The sequence below is a fragment of the Chenopodium album genome, chromosome 5, assembly GCF_948465745.1.
Source record: "Chenopodium album chromosome 5, dcCheAlbu1.1, whole genome shotgun sequence".
In the NCBI taxonomy this organism is placed as follows: Eukaryota; Viridiplantae; Streptophyta; class Magnoliopsida; order Caryophyllales; family Amaranthaceae; genus Chenopodium; species Chenopodium album.
The window spans coordinates 15,966,727-15,984,268 of NC_137838.1; the positions used below are offsets into that span (position 1 = coordinate 15,966,727).

General features: G+C 33.8%; 1 protein-coding gene across 3 annotated transcripts; it reads left to right on the forward strand.

Annotated features, from left to right (window-relative positions):
• The first annotated feature begins 2,792 nt into the window (after positions 1-2,792).
• On the forward strand, positions 2,793-17,270 carry LOC145631977 (ubiquitin receptor RAD23b-like). 3 transcript variants are annotated; one of them, XM_081684220.1, is made up of 14 exons: positions 2,798-2,929; positions 4,697-4,761; positions 4,883-5,004; positions 7,463-7,624; positions 9,375-9,413; positions 9,491-9,582; positions 9,661-9,702; positions 13,497-13,674; positions 14,392-14,526; positions 14,602-14,667; positions 15,629-15,676; positions 15,766-15,875; positions 16,645-16,723; positions 16,804-17,270. In XM_081684220.1, exons 3-14 carry the CDS (start codon positions 4,939-4,941, stop codon positions 16,918-16,920), a joined length of 1,134 nt encoding a protein of 377 aa, XP_081540346.1. In that variant the 5' UTR covers positions 2,798-2,929; positions 4,697-4,761; positions 4,883-4,938; the 3' UTR covers positions 16,921-17,270. The 3 variants fall into 3 exon arrangements, with proteins under 3 accessions (XP_081540347.1, XP_081540346.1, XP_081540345.1); XM_081684219.1 differs by having other exon boundaries at positions 4,697-4,757; XM_081684221.1 differs by lacking the exon at positions 4,697-4,761 and having other exon boundaries at positions 2,793-2,929.
• The last annotated feature ends 272 nt before the right edge of the window (positions 17,271-17,542 follow it).

The window sequence follows — 17,542 nt, forward strand, 5'->3', positions numbered from 1 at the left end:
AGGACAATTACGAATCACAAGTTAATACTCTAGCAATTAAACTAGAAAATTACACTAAAGATGGTCGGTCTAAAATATAATCCTATTAGTTCATAATAATCAAACGGATTATCAAACCAATTAAGACATAAGCATAATACCCAATAATTAAAACAAATCTATTCTCACAATACAATAGTCCATTGCATAATATATCTCTCTTCCCACTAATAATCTAGCCTAACATATTAAGAGTTGAAAGAACAATAACAATTACAAACAGAAACTTCATAATATGGAAGAAATAGTTAAACATTAGATTGATAAGGCTAACAGTAGCTAAACGAAACAATCAAGTTCCAATATTGAACAAATGCAATAATTTAACAAAGATAAACTTAATAATAAGATTCAATCCTATAATCTAATAAGATATCAATCATACCAAAATGAATTCAATAAGAAAAAGTAAGATATTAAACTAATGTAGTACCAAACTTAATTTGAGGATTACAAAGGAAGATGCCACGAACTCCACTGCTCCAAGATTTGCTCACATGAAATCCGCTGCTCCTTCTCTGTGCTTCTTCACTTTCGTCTCCCTTTTACCTCAGATGAATATCTTCAATTTGTTCCTCAAATCTAGCCCAGAAAAATCCCAAAAAAATACAAATTTGATAACTCTTCAGAACCCCAACAAAAAGATAAGAAACCTCCATTCATTATCTCCACTACACCGAGTATTTTGCTCCAATAATTATCCAATTTCATCTTCATCATCTCTTGCTTGACAGTTTGGTACCCGCGAAAGTCGGTGGAGAACTTTGTGTTTTACCCGCAAGAACAATGAGTAGCTGCTCCTTTATTTTTCTTTTTGTTTTGTTCTTTTTGCTTTGGCCGAGGGTCAAGTTGTTATATTCAGGATCCATGTGATTATTGGGCTTAAAGTATGTGACTTCACTTGTAAGCTTTGTTTCTTTTTCCGAGCTTAGTAAAATGCATTTTGATACCGTAATTTTCCTTCCTATATATAAAAAAAAATAGCAGTAACTCGTGTCTCCAGAAGAAAAATTACTTAATAAACATTTAAATCATTAAAAGTCAATATAAAAACAAGAGTCTAATAAATAAAATAATGTACTTTTATGATCTTATCAATTCTTCGTCCATCCCGGAAGAGAAAATAACACTCTTCGCCACTACACCTTCGACCCCTATTTTCATTACAGATTACTAAAAATAAACACACTTGATAACTTTATTTCTTACAATTATGCGTCTTGATAAGGAAGTATATAAAAAAATGGTACATGTCATTATACTATTTTTTATTCGAAAAGGTTATGTGAAGAGCTATATTGAACCAAATTAAGAGAATTTCCCTCTCCAAATAACCTATAGCTGCTGAAGCAAGGTGTAGAGATAAAAAAGCTCAACCGTACCCCTGCTTAATATAACGTGCACAAAAGTATGAGGCTCTACACTTTTTTAGAAAATATATAAATTTTTAATGAAAGTTATAAGTTAGGAAACCGTCCTTGATAGGGTTTTACCTAATTATCATCGTCTAGTTGTCTACAATAGAGTAAAGATGTAAGCTTGGGAGACAATCAACCATTATAGTATCACTGACAAGATGACTTGCATTTGGAACCCAATTTACCGTTCTATTTCCTTTGCTAGAAATTGTGATTCAAACAATAGTTGTTGAACTTGGTGAGAAGGGTGTCTTTTTTTTTTTTTTTTTTTTTTTTGGTACAAGAAATCAATTTTCCAAGGTATTGAGAAAATACCTTTAATCGATTTTATGGAAATAAGGTTGCTACCTTCAATATCTATACATGTAATTATGAAAAACCCTATTATAATACTTCATGCAAAGTTATAATTCTGAAGTGTTATATTATGATTTTCCAAGATTAAAATTTCATGTCGTGATATAATGATCGTGATATATGTCACATAAATAAAACTTGTTGAAGTTGAGTTGATAGTGGAAGCACCATCAAATTGAGCTTGATCGTTGAAAAAGTTGATGACTTATAGGAAACTATAATTGTATTATAAAAGATTTGGATTAATGGTGATGTATAGATAATGTACTCGAGAAGAAAAGGTGTCTAAAGAAACTTTTTTTATAAGGTAAGAAAAAGAGAAAACATTAGGAAATCCTCCGCACGAGGGGAATTCCTAATGCATGGTCTCTAAAGCAACATAAAAGATCATTCAATAGCTAAAGTAAGCAGCATGGTACCAAATAGAAAGATTGTTTTACACTTTCAATGATTATAAACAAGTTTTGTATTACTCAGTAAAAGAAGAAGATGTTTAGTAGTTTTCAGGATCCACAAATTCTTATATGTGTTTGGCCGCACCATGCCATATATAGGGGGTTACTTTGTTAGTATTATAGGGGTTACCCGCCTAGTGTTCCAGGGTTACTTCATAGTGTTCCAGGAGTTACTTCGTCAGTGTACTATGGGCTATTCGGTCAGTTTTACAAGGATTACTTAATTAGTGTTTTAAGGGTTACTTTAGCGGCCACGGTGTGACCAGCCGCACACAAAACGCGCTATTCGAGATTATTAAGACGCAAAAGAAAATGTTACTCCACACTTTTTTTTTTTTTTGAAATCATGTTACTCCACACTTAATAGCCCTACAAATTAGTTAGACATGTATAGAAAAATATCATATGAGATTAATGAAAACATCTTTAAAATTAAATCAAATTTAAATAAGAATGAATTCTGACCGTTGATATCGTTTAGATCTCACGGTTGATGCTATACCTCATAATTTCATATGTTTTCTTTTTTTTTTTTGCCTCGTTGGAGCTTTTCACTTTAACGCTGCACCTCTCTTTCTCTCTCCTCCATTGAAGCGTATTCTGAGTTCTCCATTGAAGCGTACTTTGAGCTCTCTCTCCTCTATTGAAGCAGTATCTGAGGTAAGAAGTTTTTCCTTTTTTTATAATTCAAAATCAACGAATATCAATTTCACAATCTAGGGTTTAGTTTCACACTATCGTTAATATTAATTGTTAGTATACTCAATTAGGGTTCATCTAATGTAGATTATTTAACTATAGGTTGTAATTGCTTATGTAATGAGCGAATTTGTTGCTGTAATTTTGATGTATGCAATTTACGTTTTTGTTATTAAAAGAGAAGAATTTTATGTGATTTATCGACCTAGTTTGATAATTGAGTGAAATTTGGTTGTTAATGTGTTGTATATTTCAAGCCTAATTGAACCCACAATCTAAGCCAACAATTTTTGAGCCTGTTGCCCAAGCCAAGATTGAGTTTTGAGGTTGTTTGTCTAGATTTCATGATTTCTATCTTGCTCGAGTCGACTCTAATCCTATTTTATTCGGGCTCGGCTTGAAGGTTTAACACAGTAAAACCCTATTAATATTGTTTGTGCCTCTATTGCCCTAACTCAGTATGAATATAGATGTGCCCGCGTCACAATTTCTTACGTGTGCAAAGTAATAATTTTCATGCTTTCGGCATGTTCACTATGCTTGAATAATTTATAAGGTATTATTTTTTGGGGAAATTATGAAATTGTGGTTAGTAATTTGTTATCTTATCTATTACTGAGTATGCTGATATTATTTCATGTAGTTATTGATTTTTTGGGCTTCATAAGTAGATTTGATGTTTCCACCATTGTGCTTGTTAGGGTCATATTTAATACACTAGACAAATCTTGTTTTGGCCGGAAATTGTTAAATATGAGTACTTGGTGTGAACACATATGGTATCTATTAATACTTGATTAAGTGAAATCAAGATGGATGTGTTTATAATGATGGTCACAATAAGGGAATGCTTAGGCTTAGATTTTTTGACATGATGCCCCAAATATAATTATGCTTGGGTGATAAAATTAAAAAGGATTGCCGAATTTTGTTAATTGTCAAGGGACTATGTATTGTTAGCTTTTGAGGTATATGAAGATATTGATGAGCCTTGGCGTTGGTTTACAATTGATGTTTGTAATTGCCCCAAATTTATAAGGTTCCCTTTTGGGGTGTAAATCTCATACCCAAGTGTGTAATTAATGAGGAGATGCGTGATATTGTGTTACTTCTTTACAGCGCCTAAAATAAGCTTAGATTATCAAAGACAAGCTAACTGTATTACTTTTGGTTTTTGTGAGAATTTGATGATTTGGCAATCTAGTTAGGACATTGATCAAAATGGGAAAGTGCTAAATGGAATTTTTTTTGAAGTTAGTAGCTTTTGCGATGAAATGTTCCACAGTGATGAACTGTTGGTTATTTATTAAATTATAATCAGGACTGCTCCCTTTCCTTGGTGTAGTTTTTTTTGGTAGTGTTTCCAGACTATTGTTTGGTGATTGGGATCGGTGAATTTACGGCTATTTTAATGATTAAGAGGATCAACTGTGTTATTGATTTGAATCATTAAATGTTGTTTTTGGTGTTTGTCTGGTCATGAAAGTTATAGATAGTGATGTTCGTACTTATTTTATTTTACTTCCTTCTATTCAGAAAGAGTTTTCACTAAAGATTTAGTTTGAGATTTGGTATTGTTGGCTGGAAATTGAATTCAGTCAGAGGCAACATAATATTTGTTATGATGTTAAAAAAATAGTTATTTCTATTAGGGTGGGGTAAATGTATCAGATTCCCCCGATTTTGTATGTTGTGGTGTAAAACAGTCTTTACTGTTCTTGGTTACAGGTGGGTATCTAGAAGATCGTGTGAGTGCCGTGGTCATTGTTTGGCTATTTAAGAGTGACTAGTAGGTTTTTACTTCTCGCTCTAGTCTTGCTTTTGTTTTTAAAATCATGGCAATTGTGCTCCGTAATCAGGTTGAGCTTTGTTACACCTTTTTACCTCCCTTGAGTTTTAATATTTTTTTGTTAGATAATTGGGAGTGTTACACTCTCCTCCACTCCCCTCTCTATTCAAAGTTTCTGAAAATGAAGTTGACTGTCAAGACTCTGAAAGGAAGCCATTTTGAGATTCGAGTTCTGCCCAATGACACTGTTAGTATCTATCATTCTCCTTTATTTCGTTAATGTACTTTTTTTTTGGGTATATGGATGGATGTTATGCAACTGAGTGTTTAATATAATTTTTTATGCATTGATTCCATATAGTGTATACATCATATGTCAGCATACTAAATAGATTTTCATTAAATATAGCTTAGATTTTGTAGTTGAATGAGTTTTATAATAACAGGTTAGTAACATAGAATTTTCATTTTATCATGGGTTATGAGTTTTAAATGCTTGCAACTTTCTCAGTTTGCTAGTTCATTGAATCATGAGTAAGATTTTCTAGATGACTTCATTTTGTTTATAAATGGGGATAGTATTGTCTATAGCATGAACAGGATGATTTCGGATCATTCTGAATTTGGGTTAGAGTTTAAAATGCTACTTCTTATCTAAAAACGTTTAAATGGGTATTAGGAACCTTTTAGTGTCGTCTTGTATCACCTTATGGCTTTAAGTACTTATAAATTGATTGGTAAAAGTGATTACAACTTTTCGTTTTAGTTATCTATGATGCGAAGATAACTTGTTCTAAAATAGTTTGTATGGTATTTTTGTATTATGGTTATTCTACAAAAATATAATGTTGGCTGTGATGCTTATTACTTTGTTAGGATATGGAAAAAAAATTCTTTGGCATACTTGGGAAAGAGCTTCTTGATTGTCAAATTTACTAATAGTTGCTGATTTGGAAATCCAAAGCATGGAAAAAGGCAAGGTCAAAGTTACAAGTTTTCAAAAAAAAAAATATGCCTACTTTTATTAGGTGGCTATGAAAACTAATATTTGTGTAATTTAGCTAGAAGCCTAGAAGGCAGGTATAGAACCAAGAAATTTTTCGATTGGTGAATGAGAGATCATTGGAAATTTAATGTTATCATGGGTTTGTAGAAATTTAAAATAATTAAAATGCGTATATGCAGATGAAGTAGTATAGTAGTGCCCCTGAGTTCCTTAAGAGCTCTACTATTAGTATTTGCTCATGTTTTAGAATGGAGAAACATGACCTTGAAGTTTTTTTCCCTACAAATTAATTGAGATTATGAGAAACATAGTACAGGATGTAATGCTCATTGCCTGTTAGATAAAGATTGCAGATTTTGGCATGTGGTTTAATTCTCAAGATGTGAGTGGTTGGGAAAGAGTATTTAGGAATTACTGTAGGATTTTATTACATATCTCAGTATATTGATAGCTGGGTTGCATATGTTATTGTGCCTCAGTAAACTAAGCAGGCTGATGGAATGAGTGAAGGTAATAGCGATGAATAAGAGGGATTTTAATCATTCACAAAACTTCAATCTTCAAAGTTGGGGTTGTGAAATGTTGAAGTGATAATGGTCTGCAGAAATGGATGAATAGCAATTGGTCTTAAATAATTTTTCCCCTCATTATAAAGCATTGTGTTTTCCATTACATCAGCATTTTGTTTGGTACAAGGATTTTAGATATTGGTGAATTAGGCCTTGTTATTTTCTTCTTATTTGACTTGTCTAAGAGATATAGTTCAATAAGTTGAGTTGAAATAAGTTTTGTCAAACAGTTTCAAACAAAATTATTACTCCCTTCATCGTTAAATTATTGTCTTCTTAGGCTTGGCCATGATATTCAGAGTATATAGTAGGAAAGTATAGGCTTTTTAGGTAGATAGTGGAAATATAAGAATAAGAATTTGGATTGAGGGAAAAAAAGTTTGTGGAGGGTCTTACTTTACATTAGATAGGAAGAGAGAGAATGAGAGTAAGATAGAGGTGGGGCCCATATTACAAGAGGGGTAGATGAGTTGGGTAAGTTAAGTTTTCCATTGAAGGTAACAAGACAATTATTTGGAGATTGACCAAAGTAATATAGAGGAAAATTATTGAAGGACGGAGATAGTCTTTTCTGTTACACTTCCACATGAAGACAATTTCAGACAAAATATGTATAATTCAAACAAAGTTGGGACTAATTAAATTGATTCCTATAATGCCTTAGTTTTACCTTTGTTGCTCTTCAATAGGCCATACTTTACTTTTTTGTAATAAAAGATTTTGTACTTATTCCATTCATGAATAAGAGCAACACTTTCTTTATTAAGGTTAGACTTCTTAACGTTTGATTGCAAATTTTCACTAAATGTGTGAAAAGATTATTTCGGTTGGGATCTTGTTCATGTTTTCATTCTTATTATTGTAAATATTACTTTTATGCTTTTTAATAATTTGTAATCATAAATATATATATGGTCAAAATGGCGAATTTTAGAGACTGAAAAGACAGTGATGCATTCCCTTTAGATCATAGGAAGTAAATGCAACTTCTTTTGAGAGTGTATGTTTTATCATTGGATATTAAAAAAAAAAATTATGGTATTTTGCACATGTTTGTTCAATAATAAATGTAGCTCACAAAGTATTCTTTGAAATGCATCTCATCTGTTTACATTTGCATTGGTCTGAAGATTATGGCGGTGAAGAAAAATATTGAAGATGTGCAAGGGAAAGATAATTATCCCTGTGGGCAGCAGTTACTAATTCATAATGGGAAAGTCTTGAAAGATGAAACAACCTTGGCAGAGAATAAGGTTTCTGAAGATGGCTTCCTTGTGGTCATGCTCAGCAAGGTAATTCTCACTTCACTAAATTATATTCATTTTCTATGTTTTTTTATTTTTTATTTTTTTATTTTTTCAATGATAATAACATCATCACTCTTCAGCCCACTGTTGTAAATTTTGAGGTCAGAAATATGCAACTTTAGCACTAACCTGTGAAGGCTAGCTAGAGAATTTACATTGTTCAAGAGGTTGTAAGTACAGAGTAGCAAGGAGTATTAGATGTCTGCTGTTTCTTTTTCCCTCTTGCTCTCCTTTTTACTATTTCTCTAACATTGAGACATTGTGGAAACCTCGAAGCAATGTAACAAATAGTATACATTCAAATTTTAGATGATGCCACAAGCTCAAAGTACTTGCAAATGTTTGCCTTCTTAAGATAACTCTCATTAATTATTCTTAAATTTAGTCGGATCAATCTCAGACATTTGTCTGAATCTGAATATCCACATCATTAAAAATGTAACCTGAACTCTCGATGATTCAGGTTTTGGTCCCTCCGCAATGAAGTTTCTTTTTCTTTTTTCATATTCTCCTCCCCCCCCCCCCCCCCCCCTCTTTGGGGTGGGTGGGGCTGGGGGAAGGGGGGTAAAAAAACAATTATATTGTTAAAAATGAGTTCATACTGCTTGACCACACTATGCATCCCATCCAACTACACTAGCATCCTTATACACAAGAGTACACTAGCGTTACGTCATACTCTTGATAACATTAAAACAAGAGTTGCTGTCCATCTGTCATTAATCAGAATCTAAATCCTCAAATACACCTCATGGCTTGATGGGTGGTTGAAATCACCACAGTAGGTGTCATTACAGCTCTGTTTCTAAAAGCATAATCCCTGACAAACTTAATATGATATACCAAAGCAGCCAGACTATCCAACATCGTTCCTATCTTCCTTTTGGATTGACGAATTCTGTTCCACCTTTTCCTGCTTGAGAAACAAAACTGTCATTATTATTGAATCTGATCTTCTGCATTGCAAGCTTTACTGTAGGGGCATCTAAACGGAAGGTGTGCTGTGCTCTCCTTCCCATCATTGCATAACACACAGCTCACTTTCACAGATTCCAAGCTTCTGAAATTTCTTCCTTGTTCTCAGTTTGTCCTGAGCTGCTACTCAAGCTATATAATAGTGCTTGGGAAAATCATATCTGTTCCAGGCTTTTTCATGATTTTATCTACTTAATAAGAAATGAATCGTAAATGGAGCACAACTCAAAAATATTTTGCTGTGTTTTGATTTAGCCAAACTTTTCATCTTTTTTTTGTTTTGTGCATGTTTGAATAAGGGTATTAATTTTCAGTATCTTTTTCCCAGTTCTCGTAAGAAAGCTATTAGACGTTTTTGGAGATTATTTATCCACATTGATTTTTCTTGTTGATGGCTTGGAGTGGAAGTTATGGACCTTATGGTATTTAGGAAGTTATTGTAAGGAGCTTACAAAATATTAAGGAGTTTATAATAACGTCCTGAATATGATCTTGTTTGATCTAAACTATGTGGGGTCTTTTGGGCTTGAAGCCATAGTATGGTTGGATATGTTTCAAAGTGTGTTCGACATGCCAGAAGTTGCAATACAAGTCTTTTGCAAAATAAATTATATTTTGTGGTAGTTCGGAGTGCCTTGTTACTGGGTGCTTCTGTACTGTGTTTTCTTTTTCTTTAATGTTAGATTCTTCTCCGTCTTTTGATAATTCTTCTTTTCACTTTTGCTTTGTTTTATTTCATTTATTTTATACTATCTTGCAGAGCAAAACATTAAGTGCGGGAGGAACTTCAAGTGCCCAGGTAGTGTTGGTCTCCCACTTAATAACTACTCTGTGGTTTCTTAGTCATTATTAACTCTTATGTCTGTCTTGCTACAGTCCGTACAGCCTACACCTAATCCTAATCCTGCTTCTAGTCCTAGTCCTGCACCTAGCACTACGGCTGCAGCTGCCCCACCCGAAGTACAGATGTAAGATTCAATAGCATCATGATTTGTGCTATATCAGATTAATTTCTCATAGTTCATCTTTTTGTTTAATTGCTGCAGGGACTCAAAAGGTGCAACTGATTCAAATGCTCAAAATTCCAAGTATGTGAAATTTAATTCACTTTTACAATTTGTGCTTGAAATAGTATTGTTGCTTTATTTTTTTTTGGTGGCCACTAGGGCACAAGTGTATAGCCTATGAATGGCTTGTGAAGATAGATTAATAGTATAGATCCGCAAGAAATAGTTGTAATTACTAGTTATCTACTAGATTTGATTTACTAGTTATTCAATTTCTTTTCAAAGCTCAACCTAAAATTGAAACATGTGAACCAATATGTGTGTATACTGCTTGTCAAGCAAGTATTGTAAAACATAGCTGCTGAACAATTTGCGAGACTGATAGAAGAGAAGTCTTTTTTTTATTATACTATCATCTGAAGGGTTCAAGATTCACAATAGCATCAAGTAGGAAATTTGCTGGTTTTATGCAGCTTTGGCTTAATTTTTTGAATTCAATTACTGTTAGTGATTGAAGAGGCATAGTAACATTTAGCATGAGGACATTTCTGCTTACTTTTTCAGATTGGGGATTAGTGATTTTATATTAACCAAGAGCCTGTTGAAGTATTTGTTATGATTTCATTGACAAGTCTACGGAATTTGTTGGGTTACTATGCTAAAGAATAAAAACAAAAGACAGAGAGGGGTGTCACCAATGTACATTCATAAAAGGAGAATAAGGGGAAAAAAGCAATTATGCCTTGGTGGCTCATGTATAGTCCAATTAACAAGATCCAGACATGGCAAGTCTGCAATTGTCTTCTAAGTGTTGCACCTATGCCTGGAACATCCAAAATAGAAAAATCAAGCCAATTTCTCTCCCTTAAGTAATCTATGCTTTCTTCATCCTTGTTCACCATGCATAAGCATGTCTTTAGCTTTACAAATTAAGCCATTTTCTTTAATCATAAATGCACTTTATTTCAGGAAGATTTTGTTCTTCTTCTTGAGTCCATGTGTGCGTAAGAACCAACACCTTGCCCTCTGTAGCCACTCTCGCATTTGGTATGGCCTTACTGTTAGTGTAACTGCTCCTTCAGGAAATCTAATGGATTTGGTAAGATCAATTCAAATCAAGTGAAGTTTACAATTTGTAATCCTGGGTTGGATAAGATCAAGTCATATATACCATAGCAAATTCAAATTCAAATTCAAATTCAAATTCAAATTCAGTCTCCCCTGCCTCAGTGCCTCGTGACTACATTCATTATCAAATGCTCTATTTGCATTTGCAAATCTAGAGATAATTGCCTTTACAGGCCCATTCAGATTTTCTCTAATAAGTATCCCTCTTTGAGAAATACCTTCCTCATTAAAGCTCTTTTTAACTGTGCTCCTCAAAGATGATATTAGGTGCATAGGCTTTGAAGTCAATAGTTTCATTCCAACATTTAACCTATACTATCTTAACTCTTTCATTAATTTTGGAACCTTCACCAGATTGTTGGTGAGACCAGCCACAATAATGCCAACTTCATTCTGGTTCCTCTATTGGCCTCAATCTCACATCTTGTACCTTACATGTATGTTAGTTCTAACCTTCTCTTCTAACCATTTCCTTTTCTTCTAATTAGAGCTAGTTGCCTTTACAAGCCCTATCAGACTAATGAATATCTTCCTTTTAGAATTGCCATTTGCGTTGAAGCTCGTTTTCAACTTTTGCTCAAAGATGACGTGAGGTGTATAGGATTTGAATTTAGTAGTTTTCATGCCGCATTTAACCTATACTATCTTCATTCTTTCATTAATTTTGAAACCTTCACCACATTGTTGGTAAGATTATTCACAATGATGCCGACATCATTCTGGCTCTTTCGTTGGCTTATATTGCGAATCTTGTACCCCACAGTTATGATAGATCTAGCCAATTCTTCTAACCATTTGCTTCGTCGTGACATAAGATTATTACTTCTACCTCTTTTTTTTGGGTATGTGTGTCTTACTATTTTATATCCTAGAAGCCATGGTGACAATGTGTCATGCAGATGATGATCTAGCAACCTTAGCATTGTTTTTACTGCACCCATGTCTATGAAGTGAGTGCGTCGCAATGTTGCTGATTAGGAAGTACCCCTGTGAAAAAATTATCTTTAGTCATGGGGACTTTGCATGATAACATAACATTTTTACATGGGCTGTCAACTATCTGTCACAACCCCACTTTATCAGAGGGACTGGTAATGGTTATGAAAATCACTAACAGGTGGAGTTATTTCATCCCAAGCAAATGTAAAGATAATATTTGTAGCGTTTCTGTCCATTTACATAACTGCAAGAGGTGATCAATGGATTCATCCTACTTTGACACATTTTTATCAGTTGCCGGGGAAAAAGCTTGAGGATTTTTGCTGCTAGAATTTTTCTGATTGCATGCTTCCAAGGAAAAAAGTTGTAGGCAGTCTTCAATATCCAAAGACCAGTAGAAGAGAAATCAAGGTCACGGTGCTCATTAGATTAAGTAGCAGAAGTTCTCAACTAATAAGGATCCTCTGTTTTTGTTCTGACAATTGTCTTCTTCATGATTAACCTCAGTTCTATACAGTGACTCTTTCAACATGTAAATGAAAATTTCTTCTGGGTATTGTGGAGGCATAAAGAAAGTTTATAATGGTTTATGATGGGAATAGCTCTGGTAAAGGGCCTAGTCACCTAGATAACAGTGAAGATGGATTGTGTTCAAGTTTGCATTCTTAATAATACAGTCCAGGCCTAGAAGAGGTTGGGGGGAGATTCGTGCTGGCAAGCCAGACTTTCTTGGGTACTAGTTATGCTTTAATTCATTGGAAAAATAGGGTTCATGGTAATTTCTGAAGTGTTAATGTCCCTTTTGTGCATTCTTGAGGACAGTTAGTCAGCATGCATTTAGGTGTTGCATTTGACCAGTTTATAACTCTTCTGTTTTATTCTGGTTTTGTGCGTGAGTAAAGATAGCTTGATCGTTTTGATGTTGTTTTTCCAGAACCTAGATTGTGTAATTGGTTGATCCCTTGTAGTGTGTCTACAAATCTTAAATGACCTTACTCTAGTATTCCCATATTCTTCGCTTGTCATATCAATGTGACATTTGAAACAATATCAAAGTAGCTGTGCTAGGTTGTCCATAGATTCTTCCTATTCCTGTCGCGAGGGATCCTTGTAAACCCTCTCTACGAATTATTTTGTTTTTCTGTGAATTAGTGCACCATCTTTCAAGAAGCTCACTCTAAAGCATATATCTTGAGGTATCTTGGTCTCAAATGCTTCCTAATTAATTGAAATGATGGTTTACTGTACTGAGTTATTGATTTTATCTTGTGAAACAAAAAGTGGCCATGGATGTTAGGAAATAAATTCAGATATAACTGTTTCACCCACTTTTTGACCTTAGGAAGAATGTCATCCCTAGAACATCTAATGGCAATAAAAAGAAGTATAGAATCAGTTAAACTTGGCTAAAACATCTCTGCTTTCTCTAGTTTATACTCCCTCCATTCTTTTTTAATCGTAATGTTGGGGGATTACGCTTGCCAATGCATATTTTATAACATTAATATCCTCAATTATATTTTATTCAAATTTATAAAAAGTTGATATTTTGAAAGTACTTTGAGATAAAGCTAACAAAATTCCGCATGACTGATTTTTCCAACATATAATATGATCAAAGAAGTGTGTGTGAATAGTCTAAAATTTCAAACGTTGCAATTAAAAAGAATGGAGGTAGTATGTTTCTAGTTGGGTGTGTATTTGAAACAAGTGAATTGCTAGTTTTTCTGTGACTATTTCAGGTAGTAGCCTGGTTATTTATTTTGTGTATTTTCTTTCAGTCTAAAACTCTTGATTTCCTTTTGTAGTGCACCCACTGATATCTATGATCAGGCGGCTTCTAATTTAATTGCCGGCAATAATCTGGAGCAGACCATACAGCAAATTATGGATATTGGCGGCGGCGGTTGGGATAGAGATACAGTTATCCGTGCTCTTAGGGCCGCTTACAACAATCCTGAACGGGCTATAGATTATTTGTATTCTGTGAGTTCAAAATTTTCAAATGGTCTAGTGTTTTACTCCCTTCGTTTTCCTAAGTTCTACTCACTTTCTGTTTTCTTCCATTTTTCCAAGTTCTACTCACTTTTACTTTATTCCTTTTATACAAACTTTATAAAAAATCGGGTGTACAATAATTATTGTACATCCACTATAAAGATAGACTACATTGATCAAAAGTTACCCCTAAAATAAATAAAAGTTACCCTAATATGCATAAAAGTAATCCAATACAAATAAAAATTATAAGTAAAGAATCACATTTTAAATGACTAAAAATCAATTATTTGTGAATAAATATAATTAAATTACCATTATAAAACTTTTCTTATTGTCTATTTATATAAAAATTGTATTATGTTAAAAGTTACCCAAAAAAAGCAAAAAGTTACCCTAAAATTAGGTAAAAGTTACCCTTATACTGCTCGATGTACAGTAAAATTAGTGTAAACCGGGTGTATACAAAAGTTTTTGTTCCTTTTATGGCAACCTTTTATTCATTTTTTCTTAACTACAAACCCACTTTGTGGGTCCCGACTGTATTATATAAATCCCTTACTCTCTATCTCTCTCCTAATTAAAGCAAAAGTAGTTCAATTTTCCTTGGTTTCTATTGCTACAGTAACTGAGTAGACAGTAAAACAGAGGGAGTATTTGTTTGGATTTATCTTGCATTAATATGTTCCACTTTTCTGTACATAGGAAATTCCACACACCGCAGAAATTGTTGAGCCAGTGCCACAGCTTCCAGCAGATCTGGGGAACACTGCAACAGAAAGCGGGACGGATCCTGTTTCTGGGGCACCAAATGCTTCTCCTCTAAATATGTTTCCACAGGTAGAATTAATTCTTGATTTGTACATCTTTGCAAAACTTTGTATCCTTTTCTAATCTTACGAGGGAAATGACTAGGAGTCACTCTCTGATGCGGCTGCTGGTGGCTTAGGATCACTTGATTTCCTCAGAAACAATCAGCAGGTGTAATTCTTTTTTTGTTTTTTTTTTTTTTTTTTTTCCCTTTCACTTTATACTTTTTCATTCCATCTAAAATGACATGCTTGCATTGTTAATTTGCATTTCTGAGACATTTGTGCAAAAACCTTGTACTTGAAGTGGGTATAAGGAATCAGATCTCAGAGGTGCTCATTATATGATCTTCGAAAAGCAGGGAATATTCTGGTAGCCATGGTAGATGGATACTTTTGTTGGGGAGGGATCAATGAGTCCAGAAGTGCTACTGGTCCATAGCTCAAGCTGTATCGGCCCATAGAAGATTTATCACTTAAATTTTTAGTAAAACTTGTGACCATGTAATCTGTTGCAAATTTAGAGTTAACAAACTGTCAGGAGGGTTAAAATAGCAGATAGGGACTGAGAGGAGTTAATTTGCAGAAGGAGTAATGACATAATGACATGAGACTCAATGGTAGAAAGCAATGGGACAGAATATCAGATTGTATAAGTGAAGAGACACTGTAATTAGAGTGATATACTTGTACTTAACTGATGCCAGTTTGGGATGGGCATATCATATTTAGGCTTCAGATGCATGAAAAAGTTTAGAATTTAGCAACAAACATGTGACAGACATATGTGATCAATCTCTGGTTGTCTGCAATTGAAGTCGACTTAGTTTCTTTTTTTAAGAGCCAATCAAGCTATCCTTTCTAGTAAATCTTTAAGAAAGAACTATAACTCCTGGAGCAGCCTTGAAATTGTAAAGAGTAGGGCTTCCTATAATTTACAGAATCAGTCATGATGTGGCTTCATCATCTGTAATCAGATGTATATGAGAATCAAATTTCTGTTTGATAAGAAGTAATATATAATATATAGCATTGCTTGGGTGAAGGCTTTTTTCTTGCAGTTTGTGCTGACAAGATAGGAATAATTTCTGTACTACCCTTCATGCTTATGTTTTTGACTTTTGGTTTTACAGTTCCAGGCATTGCGCAACATGGTGCAAACGAATCCTCAGATTTTACAGGTTTTGATTTCGGTTTCATTTGGATATTTGGATAATTGTTAATCTTTATGAACTTTGTTATTAAGCAGGAGTAATGTTTTGGAATGCAGCCAATGCTTCAGGAGCTTGGAAAGCAAAACCCAGAGCTTTTAAGATTGATTCAGGATCACCATGCTGAGTTTCTTCAACTCTTAAATGAACCTCTTGATGGCTCTGAAGGGTGAGTAGGAGTTTGTTTTCGCTGATTATCAGCCTTTTGTCTAAAAGATGATTTAGGCATGTTGATACTGTTATGTTTCAGATTTATCTTTCAAAGTACTGATTTTTTTGCCTATTGGTGTGCATTTACCTACAACTGAGTACTGACTGACTTTTGATGCCTATCTTTAGTTATTCCTTATCATAAGTTGCCAAAGTATATTCTTTAATATTATGCCCTGTTCTATTTATGATGTCGGAATTGTTCAAATGGGCACGCTTGAAGTACTTTCTTTGTTTTCTACCATTTGTTTTATTTTTTAGAAGATTTAGGTTTTTTTCTTCAATATAAAAATTTAGTTTGAGGAAACTAAACTTTAGATTAGGGTTTACCCAAATTCAGTTCACAATTAAAATAAGTTCAGATAGGTTTAAAGAGTAGTTTTTCAGTTGAAAAGAATGAGGCCTGATGTTTTTCTTATAAATGAATCTATGGTTTTGGACTTCTGGTGTGATTGGTTTGGAAACAACTGTGCGGAGAATATCTATGATAATCACTTGCTCACAATCTGAACAGTCTTCAAAATTCTGGCTGCTCATTTAATTGATTAGATTGGCTGTACAAATTTTCCTCTTCAAATTATATGTGGGGGCTTATTTTCCAACTTTTGTTTTGAGGCATTGTATTGACTATTTGACTGAATAGAAACAGACTGTTGTTTACTTACATTTTTTTTTAATCCAAATTATAGTGCTTTTATAAAAATCTTTTGGTTGATTTCACTCTGTAGGGATATATTTGACCAGCCTGAGCAAGATCTACCCCATGCGATTAGTGTCACGCAAGAGGAGCAGGAGGCTATTGAACGGGTATGGATATGCTTGCTTTTATATCCTGACTTTATGCATAGCAGTTACAGATGCTGATTAATATTGTTCCTTCTGACCAGCTGGAGGCAATGGGTTTTGATAGAGCACTAGTCATTGAAGCATTTTTAGCTTGTGACCGAAGTGAAGAACTAGCAATTAACTACTTGTTGGAACATGCTGATGACAATGAAGATTAGACAGGAGGTATATTTGGTTACTGATCTTTGAATTGCTGATTGTAGGGAAGTGTACTTCGGTTAGTTGTCACCATCTGATATAGTAAAGCTTTGAGAACAAAAATGGTTTGAGTATCATTGGTGGATATCCACTCTGTTTTGGCAATTTTTTTTCCTTCCCCATTTTTTTACCTAGTCTTTTTTCCTTCCGGTTCTTTTATCTCCATTTATAATGTTTTCCCTGGCTTACAAATTAAAGGTTATTGTTTGCATTTGGGATTACATGTAAAATTTTAACATATTGTTGAAATGCGTTGGTTGCTTATAATAGTGCAGCCTACTAAATTATTTGGGAATCCCTGTTCAGCCTCTCCTCTATTGGTAGTCTTGCCTCTTTAATCTGCCAAAGTAAATACTTGTACTACGTAATTACGTATCATTCATTCACACCCATTTTTTTTATATTTATTCTGAGACATCAAAAGTTGTGTGATAAAAGTAGCATGGTAAACCTAACTTTAGGTCATTCATATGCTAGGCCTATGTTACAATCAGAAACTACCTTTTTCTAGTTTAAACATGCTTTTATTGAGGATAACATCATATTGTGTTTGACATTCTGTGTGCGTCATTATTGATGATG

Excerpts from the sequence above, each read along its gene's own strand:
- LOC145631977 (XM_081684221.1), top strand. The coding sequence starts at position 4,939 with ATGAAGTTGACTGTCAAGACTCTGAAAGGAAGCCATTTTGAGATTCGA. Across the intron at positions 9,703-13,496 it reads TCAAATGCTCAAAATTCCAA|TGCACCCACTGATATCTATG; the intron begins GTATGTGAAATT and ends TTCCTTTTGTAG. Across the intron at positions 14,668-15,628 it reads TCCTCAGAAACAATCAGCAG|TTCCAGGCATTGCGCAACAT; the intron begins GTGTAATTCTTT and ends TTGGTTTTACAG.